The 13550-nt window shown below is 43.6% G+C and overlaps 1 protein-coding gene across 3 annotated transcripts in view; it reads left to right on the forward strand.

The window, feature by feature from the left end:
* TAF1 (TATA-box binding protein associated factor 1) overlaps positions 1-13550 on the forward strand; it is a 140178-nt gene that overhangs the window by 122882 nt on the left and 3746 nt on the right. For all 3 annotated transcript variants that reach the window (XM_037909739.2, XM_037909740.2, XM_037909742.2), the window contains 3 exons: positions 1618-1685; positions 1767-1883; positions 12297-12422. In XM_037909739.2, the coding sequence (XP_037765667.1) occupies positions 1618-1685; positions 1767-1883; positions 12297-12422 (311 nt within the window). The remainder of the gene's footprint in view (positions 1-1617; positions 1686-1766; positions 1884-12296; positions 12423-13550) is intronic.

Below are 13550 nucleotides of genomic sequence, written 5' to 3' on the forward strand. Positions count from 1 at the left end.
GCTAAAACAATGAGACTTTCAGCTGTTGCTGTGGCATGTTCAGGGATAATTAGGTCAACAGTCATTCTTTAGACCCAAGTATTCTCTATGAGAATACACATTTGCAGTATGTTCAAACAGTCCAATCGCCCCATTTGTCTTCTTGTAATAACCCTCTTCGACTTCCCTTTTACCTCAGATATTCTCCTTTTTCCATTCTCTCACTGATTCTCCCTATGGCTCTCTGGGTTTTCAGTACTCCTCCAGTCCTCATGTCTTCTCTCCCTCTGCTGTGACTTACCTGTTTCTTCCATATCTAGCTTTCCTCAGTGTTCTTATTCTAAAACATGTATATTCTATCTTCTGCAAGGCCACCCTGTGTAACTTCTTAAAAGGATATTGTCAACTTAAAAATCTCACTGCTAATGGATAATGTTTTACCTATTAGTGTGAAAGTAACATCTAAGATTGGGGGTGGGGAGGAAACAGTTTTTTCTTTAAACATTTGGCTGGACTTTGTGCATGTCCTTCTCACTGTTCCCCCTTTAGCTTCCACAGTTTCCATGGGGCTTTCATATGAGTGAGACCAAACACTTTAAAATGTTTGATCACAAAAAAAATCACAACTCAGGCAAGTGAATGATCTGAAATTAGTTGTAACTTTTTGTTTTAAATTGACAAACTTCATGTTGACAGTATTTCTTTAAAGTTCTGCATCCAGTATCTCTTTTAAGTTTCTGAGAAGTATTGGGCTATGGAATCACTTTCTAAGGAAAGTGAGCAGTAGAAGCTCTATTAGTTGATATCTTAAAATTGGACTGGACAAAGCACTTGAAGACGTACTGCAGTGGTAGACTGTGACGTAGCAGATCTTTCCCATTTGATTCTGTTATTGCCTTGATATGAAAGGAGTAAAAATGTGGGGCGGGAGTAGTGGTGCTCTTCCAAATTCTACCCATAAAATACATTCTGCAAGAGAGCTGCCCACAGCAGATTTAGTTCAAAATATGAATGTTCTTTCTCAGCTCTGCTGCACTTCTTGAGCTTGGTTTCCCCTCAGTGGAACTTGAATATGACTGGGGGTGTGCTAGTTTCCTTTGAATCTGGCTCCTTCTTGAGTGGGGGGGGGAAGATGTGCTATCTACCCACTTGTGGCACCAAAATGAGACTTCCCTCCCTTTCCTTTCTTACACGAGGCATGAAATAGTTAACAATGTTGTATTTTCAATTGTAATTACTGGGCATCTGAGTTTAACCTCACTGAGATTAATGGGGTGGCTTACACTTCTCAGAGCTTTTGTTGCAGGCTCTCCCCGGATTCATGTAGACATCTCTGCATCAGTTATTTGGCTCACATTTTGAGGTTTTCTTTGCAACCATAACAGCTAGAGAATTTTTTTAATGTTCTCCAAAATCTCAGTTTTCAAGGTAGCAGCTGGAGAGAGCTGTGGGTTTGTCATAACTCCGCACGAACCCCAGCCCTGCTGTAGGTTGTTTCTGGTCACAGAAAGATCAGAAGACAGGTTGTAAGGTTTGCCTTGTTTCATGGGCTTTGTTAAAAAATTGTAAAGTTCTTGTTCAAGGTGCCAGCATCGAGGAGAGGTCAGACAACTTAAGAAGGTGTGGGTCTCATTGCAGGGCCGGATAGTCAGTACACAAAAACTGCGCAGGAAATTGTGAACATCTGTTGCCAGACTCTGGCTGAGGTATGTGGTCTAGTCTGTTGCAATCTCTTTATATAGTCAACTTCTATTTCTTTGCAACTTTGACAAAGGTTTTTTTTTTAGTATGATGAGCATTTGACTCAGCTTGAAAGAGACATCTCTACTGCTAAGGAAGCAGCACTCGAGGAGGCAGATTTGGACAGTCTTGACCCTATGACTCCTGGACCCTACACACCTCAGGTGAGTCTGATGAAGTGAGGTTTTGCAGTTCCTATATCTGTCACTAGGTGTTTGGTCCAGAAGGGCCTCCTGCTATCTGTTCCTGTCTCCTGGAACATTTTGGTTTTAGTTAAGGATGAGTTCTGTATTGGCTTCCAGAAGGTGGACTGAATGGTCGAATAATTAATAAATCATATATACCTAATAGGTATTAGATTATCCAGTCCAATTCCCAGAGCACCTGCAGGATTATTCCTTATGGTACACACATACTAGTGCTTGTCCAGTCTAGTTGTAAAAGTTCTGTGTGTTAGAAGCACTGACATTGAGAAGACTGTTCCACAGCCAAGTACATCTGTCAGCAAGCTTCCCTCATATTTAGCTTAAATTTTATTAATCATATTGCTCTTAGTTATAATCCCATGTAGCTCACTGATGTCCTCCCTTCAAATATCTTTGCTGTTGTATTCCCATATTTAGTTGCTGCTTAGCCAAGCATTACCCATTAAACTCTTTTAATGTGCATAAACCAATCCTTTCAGCCTTCTAGACATCTTCTTTGTGGGATTCATTCCAATTTGACTTCTTAATAAAACTCCTGTGTTATTCCAGGTGTAGTTGCACCAGAGCTATATAGAGAGCACTATCCCTTTCTAGCTGTGACATATGATGCCTTTGTATATGCAGTCTAAAATGGCATTAGTCCTTTTTTGCAGCTGTATCACTTTCCAAACAAATGTCTCATTTGCTGTTCCCTAGATCTGATTGGCTCCCATCTTGGTTTCTTTCAGCATTACTGCTTTTCAGGTTTCCCATTGTGTATGAGACTTGGAATATCTTCTTCAGATATTTCTCATAGATCCCCAATCTACTCTGAACAGCTGTTCTCTGTCCTTGATGTTTACATACTTCAAATAATTATCTTGTAAAACTGGATTGCATTTCTGATTAATTCTAAAATTAGTGGATGAAGGGGACATGGTTAGGAAAATAGGAATGGCCACACCAAATCAGCCCAAGGTATAGCTAGTCCATTATCCTGCCTCCAGGAGTCTCAGATGCTTTAGAGGAAGGTGCAAGAAACCCTCCAGTAGAGAAGTCGTAAAACAACCTGACTGTAGGGAAAGTTTCTTCCTAACTCAGACATATGGTACTGAAACATGAGGGTTTATAGCTCAAAGTTTTAACCAGCTAATAAAACCATGGACATTATAGTTTTGTTGGAGGATGTGCTAGCCTCCCTTTATTCAGAGAAAATGTAAGAGCCACTACGCTCCTTTTATAGAGTAAGGCATATGAATATGAGACAATATGGGTCACTACCCTAAACAAAGGACACGTGCAAGGCCAGTCAGAAGCAGAGCTATGTGCATGGAGGGGTTTGGCTAGGGATAGATTGCAAACACGAGCTGGATGGGGGTGGGTGTTTGTAACTGTGAGAAGCAGCCAAAAGACAGGCAGACAGGACCAGAAAACGCCAAGAGACAGACAGAAAAGCACTGGTAAAACGGCCCTGAGAAAAAGCTAAGAGAGATTTTTGGGCAGAGTGCTGGCTAGAGGCCGAGAACTGTGAGCAAAGAAAGTGCTTCCTTTTGCTTGCTTCTTTATTTGTGGAAACAGGACGTTGTGGATGGTCTGTGTAAATAAACAGGATTGTCTCAAAGAAATAACTATCATCAGTTTTTCCTCCCAAATTAAAAATATCTGCAAGACCCCAAATATTGGGGTAACGTTATGTACATTCATTATGTACATTTCTAATCCCTTTTGAGTACTGCAGAGTTCTTGGCCTCGCTACTTTGTGGCACAGAATTCTACAGTTTGTTCTTCAGATGTTTATTATAGACAGAGCTGGAATCTTTGCCTGTACTTAAGGATGCCTGATGCATCCCACAAGAGACCCTGTTTTCAGTTGCTTATAACTTTGCCAAACTTTAACTGTTCTCGCTGAGATTTTTCCATGCATCTAGCTGAATTTTTTTGTGGAAAACTTCAATAAAAATAGTTCAACTGTTTCCAAGAACAAAATAAAAGAAAAGTGTATTTTTGCCTGTGTTAAATGATTGGTTTTTTGTTTTGTATTTTAACCGAGAAGCTCTAGTCTCGCCATGCTTTAGAGCAAGGCCTTGAAACTAGGAAGAGATATGCTTTTTGCTATTCCTGTGGGAAAAGCATGCAACTTTGTTCCAGTTTGCAAGACTTCAAAAAATCTGCACGTACTCAGTAGATATTTGTTAGTTTGGCAACGAAATTCTCTGAAGATTCTATCTTCCCAATACTGCAGGAGCTGAGCAGAACTCTCCCTGCAGTTGCTCCTCTCAGTTGCAACAAGTAATTTCTTTCTTCTCTACATGGATGTGGCAAGATCCCCAGGGTACTACATGGAACTGTGGGACAGCTGTGCCCCCTTAACGCTCCAGCCTGGGCTGTCTCCCACAATGCTTTGCCAGTGACAAGCAGCAAACCCCTCCAGGTGCTGTTATCATTCAGCCATCACCATGTGGAGACCCACACCCAGCTAAATTGCATGAAGGCTGTCAAAGCCACTCATGAATTATCCAGAGAGAGGCACCAGCAAATCACCCCAGCCTTGCACACCAGAAATATACCATCTTACTCTACTCAACACCTTCTCTTGAACAGTGCAAGCTCATTAATTAGCTCACCATTTTGTCAAAGGAAACTGGACATGCACCAGCCTTTGTAATTTGAGCAAATTCTCCAAGCACTTTAGACAAACTCACTAGTAAGGATAAAACATTAAAATAAGTGTATTAACTACAGAAGATAGTATAAGTGGTAGGTATAAAGTGATAGTTACCTAAGAAATAAAACTGCATCTAAATCCTAAACTCTATTAGATTAAGCAAGATTTGAATCAAACAGCTTTTCTCATCCCACTGGATTTGTAGGCAGGTTACAGTTCTTAATATACAGGTTGAATTTCCTTCTCAGCCTGGGATCAGTCTCTGCAGTTCAGTCTTTCCTACCCCATCTATGCTGGGAAGACAGAGAGGTGGTCTCATGGTGCTGCTTCTCTTATTTTATATACTCAGTTTATGTGCCTGGAAAAATACTGGCCCAGACATGTCCTGGTGGGCCTTGCTGAGTCACAGAGTTGAGCAGTCCTCATTGTCTGATGCTTGTGCAACTGTCTTATTGAATTGTAGATCTCTTGTTTATCATTCCCCTCCTAGCCAGTGGCCATTTGGATGTGGATTATCTCCTTTGTTGAACTGTGAAACTAGCAGGAACGACTCCCAGACTCGCAACGTATTTTAGTAACAACCATATAGCAAAATCTCATAACTTCATATACACTACCAGTATACATATTTTGACAGAACAGTGAGTTTCAACAGACAATGACCTTTCATATGATACCTTGCAAGTCATGCCTTGTATGAAATATCATAACCATATACCAGTGATGAATATGGGGGTTACAGGGTGCTACTTTGAGGTTCAGTATGTCACAGTGGGTCTGGTGTGACTACCTGGAATATTGCATTTACTTCTGGACACCCAATACTAAAAAAAGTAAAGACAATGGAAATTCAGAAAAAATGAAGGGCCTGGACAGATTACTTACAATAAAAGTTGACGTTAAATAGTCATTGCTTATGCAAATTTAAGGGGTGTATATTAGGGAAGCAGTATTTTATGGGTGTAATCCCCCAAAAGGGAGACAGGAATGGTTTAGGGTTATACAAGGGGGTATGACTAAGAGTAATGAGTGAATTTAAGAGGGGGAGAAACTAGGCTAAATATCAGGAAAAACTTTCTGATGGTAGGATGTGTCGGGCTGTGGAATAGTCTTTCAAGTGAAGTTATAGAAGCACCATATCGTGGGACACTTAAAACACAATTGGACAGTAAATGTGCAACTGAGAACAACCTTTGATTGGCCAGAGGAGGGGAAAAAATGTCATTTCCCCCCATATTTAACATGTTATAATCCCCATAGGACATTTCAGTCAGTTCTTAATGTCCCTATGGGTGGTCCACCATAGGATGTGTGCATGCTTATGCACTCTCAGCCAGAGACTATAAATAGCCATGTCTGCAGGTCCATGCCTGTGCAGAGCAGAGCCTCATGCTTCCATGCAAGGGCATATAAGGAAGTGTGGATCTGTCGCTATTCCAGTTTCTTCTCAACTCTCTGTGGCTTGAGATTGAGCAATTGTGGTTTCTGCTGCTTTCAGCTACTTTCCATCTTTCTTGTGTACTTCCCTTGTTTATTTTATTTTCGTTTTTATTTTCCTAGTTAAATTTTTCTTAGTTATAGCACATTTATGCTTCCTTCTTCAGGTCTCTTTCGCATAGCAATGGGTACTGTATCTCCAGTGTCTCAGAGAAACTCACATTCTGTCAAAGTGTAAGGTCTGCACAAGGTCCAAAGGCAGGTCCTGCAAAGATAGAGAGGCTAGACTGAAGCTCCTCTTAATGGGACGCTCCATAGCTTCAATGGAGTCCATTCTTCCCTCCCACCGGGCACATTGGCCTCAACCTCTCAGGCAACTGCAGTGACTTCTGAAGCTCAAAAGAGGCGTAAGTCACCTGATAGAGCTGACTCTCAGGAGACCTTGTGTCCCATAATGGGTACTGCCCAGGCTCTGACTGACACGGGTACTGAAGCCCTGGTACTGCCCAAGAAGCCCCGATTGCAGAGACCTTCAGGTAAACAGCACCGAAAAGCCCCTACTGGGTAACATCTGATGCCTCTAGGCACCAAGACGCATCAAGATTGGACGTTTTTCTAAGAGATCTGCTCTAGGAATTATTCTGGGGAAGTTTTATGGTGCTGTAGAGATCAGAATGGTCCCTTGTGGCCTTAGAATCTATTAATCTAAAACCAGGGATTTCAAGACCGCCTCAAGGGCTCTGGTACTTTCCTCATCTCAGAACCACAGAGACCAGCCAGACTGGCACCTAGTTCTCTCCCTGGTACCATTCTCTTTGGAACATCAGCACTGCAAGCATGGAGACGACATCTTGTCATTCTCTCTGGTACTGTATGCAGCCTCTTTAGTCCCCATTCTCGGCTCTGGTATTGCCTGTTATAGTCCTCCAGATTCCTTTCCCCTGAGGATCTCCTCATCTTGGAGGAACTTAAGTCCCCTCTCTTAAGGAGCCACTTCCCCAGTATTGCTTTGACAGCTGGAGATTGAACCCTTTCGCATCAGAACAGGATCTGATCCACTGCCTCCAGCACTGCTACTCAAAGCTCTCTTCCTCCTTCCTCCCCCCTTCATCTCAGGATGCCGCATCTTCAGACTCTGAGGTCTCCATGTAGGGGTCTTTTGACACCATTCCACTACACTCCTCTAGGAACATATCCTGAGAAGGACTTTTCAGAGCTCAGCATAGGTCCTAGGTCCTTTGGGCATGAATACCCTTCGGGACCCTTCCCATTGGGCTTACTCAACCACCTTGTCACATTACAGCAACCAATTTTATATGGTAGCACCTTGGAGGAAACACCAGCAAGAATACTTGATGGTACTGCAAGTCATAGGCACTGTAGGCTCGCCCACCGGTACCATGTGCTCCCTCATACCCAAGGAGACCCAGGAGGAGTGAGACCCACTGAACGAAGAAGGCTCTCCCCATTTGACCAAGTCCTCCTCCTCCTCCCCCCCCAGACCTGGTAATGCTACCACAGCCTTCCCATACAGACAACTTTAGAGCCCTCCAGAACTCAATGAACCATCTAGCGGAATCCCTTCAGATTCCTTTAGAGGAGTCTCAGTATTTCCTGGTAGGCATTTTACATATCACTCCCCAGGTTAAGATTGCCCTACCATCAATGAGGTATTGTTGTCACCTGCATGTATGCTATGGAAAACAACGGCCACTCTGCTGTCCACTTGTAAACAGGCAGATAAAAAAATATTAAATGCAGTCAGAGACAGCAATTATCAAGCATGCTCCAGACCTTCTCCTGCCTAGAAGAAGACTAAATGCTTAGATCTCCTGGGTAGGAAAAGCTATTCCTTGGTGGCTCTTCAGTTTCAAGTTGCAAACTACACAGCCTTGATGGAAGAATATGATTTCAACAACTATTCAGAGTTTGCTTGTTTTATTGAACAACTACAACCAGACCAAAGGGAACAATCTCAAGCCCTCATTTCAGAGAGTCAGTCACCAAAGCTTCTCTGAAAGCCTCTCTTGATGCTGCCGATGTGGCTTTGCGGTCCTTAGCCACCACACTAGTTGTGTACCAAGTATCTTGGCTCTAAGCTTCCAGCCTCCCAAGAGAGGAGCAAAATATTGTGGAGGACCTCCGCTTTGAAGGGCCCAAGCTGTGTAGTGAGGACATGAATGCCTCACTCTACTCAAACACTCAAGGTCACCGTTGTGGTTGATTGGAATATACATGCCTGCAACAGAGATGTTTTGTGAAGCCTAAGCACAAAACTCCTAACCATTCCAGTACTACCCGCAACAGATCTATACTAGATCTACAGAACCCCCCCGAGGGAGGTCCAGAAAACAGGACCACCATGCTCTGCGACAGCGCAACCTGCACCTGCCTCTAAAGAGACCATTTTGATGTCCTGGTTGAGGGCCCTGCAGATCCTCTGCTGCATGATTCTGCCATCTTATCCCCCTTTTGGAGACTGCCTGTACCATTTCCTAGTTGCCCGGCATCTCAGACACATGGATCCTGGAGTTGGTTGCCATGCGATATTCCATTCATTTCCAGTCTAACTCCCCCTCTCCCTACCATCCCTCTTCAGGACTCACTCTCATGAGGTTCTCCTAAAGGAGGAAGTCCAGTCCCTCCTTTATCTGGGGACAGTCGAGCCAGTTCCCCCTGAATTTGTTGGAAGAGGATTCTATTCCAAGTATTTCCTGGTTCCCAAAAAAGACAGCGTCTGGAGGCCAATTTTAGACCTCAGGAAACACCTATGTCCTATCACAATGCTTCAAGATAGTAACCTTAGCTACTATAATCCCAGACTGGTTTGTCACCCTCAACCTCTAAGATGCCTACTATTCATCCCTCCCACAAGCACTTTCTGTGCTTTGTTATAGGCTCGGAACATTATCAATACCGTATCCTCCCCTTTGGACTCTCAATGGCTCCAAGTGTCTTTACAAAGGTCCTCTCAGCAGTAGTGGCCCACCTGTGTCAGTGGGGCATCACAGTCTTTCTATATCAGGGCAACTGGCCTCTCAGGGGCCACTATGCCCCTCCAATCAGCAACCACCAAGATCCTTGCCCTATTTCAGTCCCTCAGCCTTCATATCAATCTGAAGAATTCTGTTAACAGCAGTCCAGTGGATAGACTTCACGGGAGCCACACTAGACTTCCTGACTGCCAGGGCGTACCTGCTCAAAGAAAGATTCTCCACTATGTCCTGCTTGATCCCTACTCTGCAACACAGCCTCCAAACAATACGAAGGGCCTGCCTACGACTCCTACGCCACTTGTCAGAATCTGTGTTTGTTACGCTGTGTGCGAGACTGCACCTCAGATGTCATCAGGCTTGACTAAGGTCTATGTACATCCTAAACAGACGGTCTTTCTGAATGAATCACAGTGCCCCCGCAAGTACTAGACTCTGTCAGGTGGTGAAAAGACCCACTGAAGGTCTGTGTGGGAACCCCATTCTCATGTCTGCCACCTTTGAAAATTCTCATGCCAGATGTCTCTCCTGGGCTGCGGATCACAGCTACAAGGGCCACAGCACAACAGGGCAAATGGCTCCAAGAGATATCACTCCACATCAGTATCCTGGAGCTAAGGACAATCGCCCACTCATGAATTATACAAAGAGAGGCACCAGCAAATCACCCCAGGCTTGCACCCAGAAATATACTGTCTTATACTGCTCAAGACTCCCTTGGACAGTGCAAGTTCATTAATTAGTTTGCCACCCCAACAAAGGGTGGTGGAGGTGCAACAGCCCTTGTTACCCTGAGAAGCTGAGATTCTCTGTTTTAGATCAAATATAAACCAGATTCATACAGAAAGATAGATTTTAAGTGATCATAAGTAGAAGGCAAAAAGATCAAAGTTGGTTACATAGAATTAAGACTGCAGTTTTATTTCTTAACTTTAACAGACTAAGCAAGATTTGAATCAGCTTTTCTCAACCTACTAGATGTTATAGGATGCTCACAGTTCTTAATACATAGGCTGTATTTCCTTCTCAGCCTGGTACCAATCTCCCCAGTTCAAAGTTTTTGTCTTCCAATTGAGAGAGAGGCCAAGTGGTGGTGTCATTGGCCCTTATTTATCCTTTCTCTTCAGATGCTAGAAAGATCCTTGCTGTGACATGGGGGTCAGGTAGCCCCCATTGTGTACGTGCCCTCTCTAAGGAGTTTCTGGAAGAGTGGATTCTTCTTGATGGGCCATCATCATATGTGTGGCTGGTTCTGATGTAAATCTGTCTTACAAGGTGCTCCTTTGTTGACACTGAAAGGCTGGCTGCGGGCATCTCCCAACCTCACAGTATATTTCAGTAACACACACATAACAAAACTTCATAACTTCAGATACAATGGTAATGCACATAATTCAACAGGGTAATAATGCTCAAAAGATCAAGACTTTTTAAATTATACTTCACAGGGCATGCATTGTACAAAACCATATCACAGTAGTGAATATGGAGGTTCCAAGGTGCTACCTTGGAGGAGGGAGGGATGATAGCACTCTCATGGTTGAGACAAGTATGGTATTTGGATCTACTTAATCTCCCTATGGTTATGCCTCTCCGCCTTCCACTCAGGGAGGATCTCCAGTCAGAGTTCAGGTACTCTGATCCATCCCAACCTTTCATCTCTGAAACTGATGGCTTGGCTCCTCAGTGATTCTTAGGCATAGAGTTAAATTGTTCGGCCAATGTTCAGTCAGTCCTTTTGACAAGCAGAAAATCTACAACTCACAAAACTTATCTGCAGAAGTGGAAACATTGCAATTCCTGGTGCTCTCCCTGCTCTTTGCGAACCTCAGAAGCGCCACTCTCAAGGATTCTGGATTACTATTGGACTTAAAGGCACAAAGTCTGTCAGTGAGCTCAGCCAGAGTACATCTGGCTGCTATCACAGCCTTCCGTTCACCTATAGCAGGGGTTTCAATCTTTTTCCACCATCCATGGTCCAAGTCGTTAAGAGCTTACACAATTGATTTTCCCCTGTCCAGAACCCTGCTTCCTTTACAACCTTAATCTGATTCTCAATGCCTTAAGAAAACCCTGTTTGAATCAATACCTGTTACCTCTCCCTTAACACTCCTTTCTGATAGCCATAACCTCAGCCAGAAGAAAGGGAGAACTCAGGAGAATAATTGCAGACCCACCATACCTTTCTGCTGTGACGGTCACATTGCGCCTATGTCCTCGCTAAAGTCTTGTCAGAATTTCATATCAGTCAAAGGATTTGTTTGCCAGTATTTTAAATCCTCATGCCTTGAGAGAGGAAGCTGTTGTTCTGAGCCTAGACGTTGGGGCGCCCTCGTCTTTGACCTTTACCGGACAGAGACCTTTAGGGCCTCTCCCAGATTCTTTAATTCCTTTGCCAAAAGGGGGAAGTGGCAGCCAATTTCCACTCAGACTTTCAAAGTGAATTTCTGATTGTGTCTTGACATGCTGTGAAGTAGCTGGGATACATCCCTCCTCATAGAGTGACAGCCCAAGCCACTAGGGCTCAGTCTACTTGTTTAGCCTTCCTTAAGGATGGCCCGATAGCAGAAATCTGCAGGACTGCAAGCTGGTCCTCAGTTCACACCTTCACCAAATATTACATTGTCATACCTGAGTCCAGAGACTGACGCTATCTTTAGTGACAGAGTCCTCCAAAGTGTCTTGGATTTGCCTCCTCAGTACCTGCCCTCACATTGAGGTACTGCTTGGGAGTCTGCTGTAGGCTCTTACATGGGAGCACAAAGTGCTGTTCTGTACAGTTGCAGACACTGCTATTTACTATCGCCAATAGAGAGTGCAGGGGCATGCGTACATCCTACAGTGGTGCACCAGTAGGGACCAAACAACTAGAATAAGTCAAGTTACTGTACAGGTAAGTAACCTCTTTTCTTTCATTTCTGTTGTCTGAATTCTTTCCAATTTGGTGATTAGATGGTTCACATAAGAATAGCCAAAAAGTTGTAAGGGGGGGTGTTGTTTTTTTACCATACCTTAACATGATACTAAATATTTTTTGTCCTGTCTTTATACTGTGCCCATTCATGTAGTATGCATGTTTTTTAAGTCAAAATATTTCTTCTCCCCTTTCCTTAGGAGTAAATTGCTTAGTGTAATTATAAGGTGTTCAATAATGAAAGCCAGGTCAAACAAATGTATTCTGTGTTTAGTTCTGAAAGCGGTGAACTCCAGGGTCATTCTTATCTCTTGTGGTAAGAGTTCCAAAGTCTTGATCCAGCTCCTGAGAAAGTTACGTCTCCTGTTTCTCATGTACTTTAGCCACCAGATTTATATGATACCAACACCTCTCTCAGTATGTCACGTGATGCTTCAGTCTATCAAGATGAGAGCAACTTGTCTGCTATGGACACTCCCACCACTACCCCAGAGAAGCGGGGGACACAGGTCAGAAATCTCCCATTTTTCATGTGGTAGAGACCTAGGAAGTAGAAGTAACTGATTGGAAGGAGGCGATTAGCTTTGTGGGTAACAGACGTCAAAGACACATTTGTGGCTTTTCCTGGCAGAGGTGGAGCTAGGTGCGGTTAAAAAGGTTCTCTCTATCTCAAGAACGGGGAGCAGAGTCTGACAGCTGACTTTTTTTTCCCATCCCTTTCCCTGGAGGGAGAAGTTGGCGAGTCAAAAGGCTCTCTTTGCTCTGGTAGTTGATGGGATTTTTGGTATTACGCCGGAATCATATGATACATGGAGACACAGTTATAATAGGGCTACAAGATTAGTGAAATGTGGGGCTTTGTGGAGGCTGAGGAACAGTCAATTGCTAGAGCAGCCTTTGAGAGAACTGCTACTTTCCTGCATCTTGGCTGCTACAGCGGAGAAGGAAAAACTGAAAAGTGGCAACTGGGAATAAAGACTGGTGAAAACCTACTGCTGAGAGAGAATCTGTCGGGGCCAGAGACCCTCACTTGTACTACTCAGGATGGACACATGGTGACTCAAGCTACAAAGGCCTGATGTTCAGTCTCTCTTTAGTTTTTATTAGGGCACAGAAAAAATATATTCAACAGGTTTGGGAGATTGGATTTTTTTTTTTTTATTGTGGTAGCACCAAAACGTGCTGGGTGCTGTATAGACACATAGGAAGTGACAGGTACTGCTCCCTGAGGCCTGGTCTGCACCACAACATTTTGCCAGCATAGCTGTGTTGGCTAGGAATGTGAAATAATCATTCCTTGGCTGACATAACTATGACTAAAAACCCTGGTGTAGATGCTGATGGAAGAATACTTCTGTATTGTTTGTGGAGGTGGTGTAACTATGCTGGCAGAACTCCTTCTGCTGGTTTATGCTGCATCTACATTGGGGTTGTGCTGGCCGAACAATACTGGCCAAGGTTCTGTAGTGTAGAGAAGCCTTGAAAGCCAACAACAAAAAAGAGAGAAAACATATATTCAAAGTGGTCAGGATGATGACAGGCACCTGTCTTGTTTTATTTTTTCATTTGGGGGCAAAGATGGACTGAGGGGGAAATGGTATACAGGGATGTGTTAATAGGAGTGTGAGTATGAAAAT

This window comes from Chelonia mydas, chromosome 9, assembly GCF_015237465.2.
Source record: "Chelonia mydas isolate rCheMyd1 chromosome 9, rCheMyd1.pri.v2, whole genome shotgun sequence".
In the NCBI taxonomy this organism is placed as follows: domain Eukaryota; kingdom Metazoa; phylum Chordata; order Testudines; family Cheloniidae; genus Chelonia; species Chelonia mydas.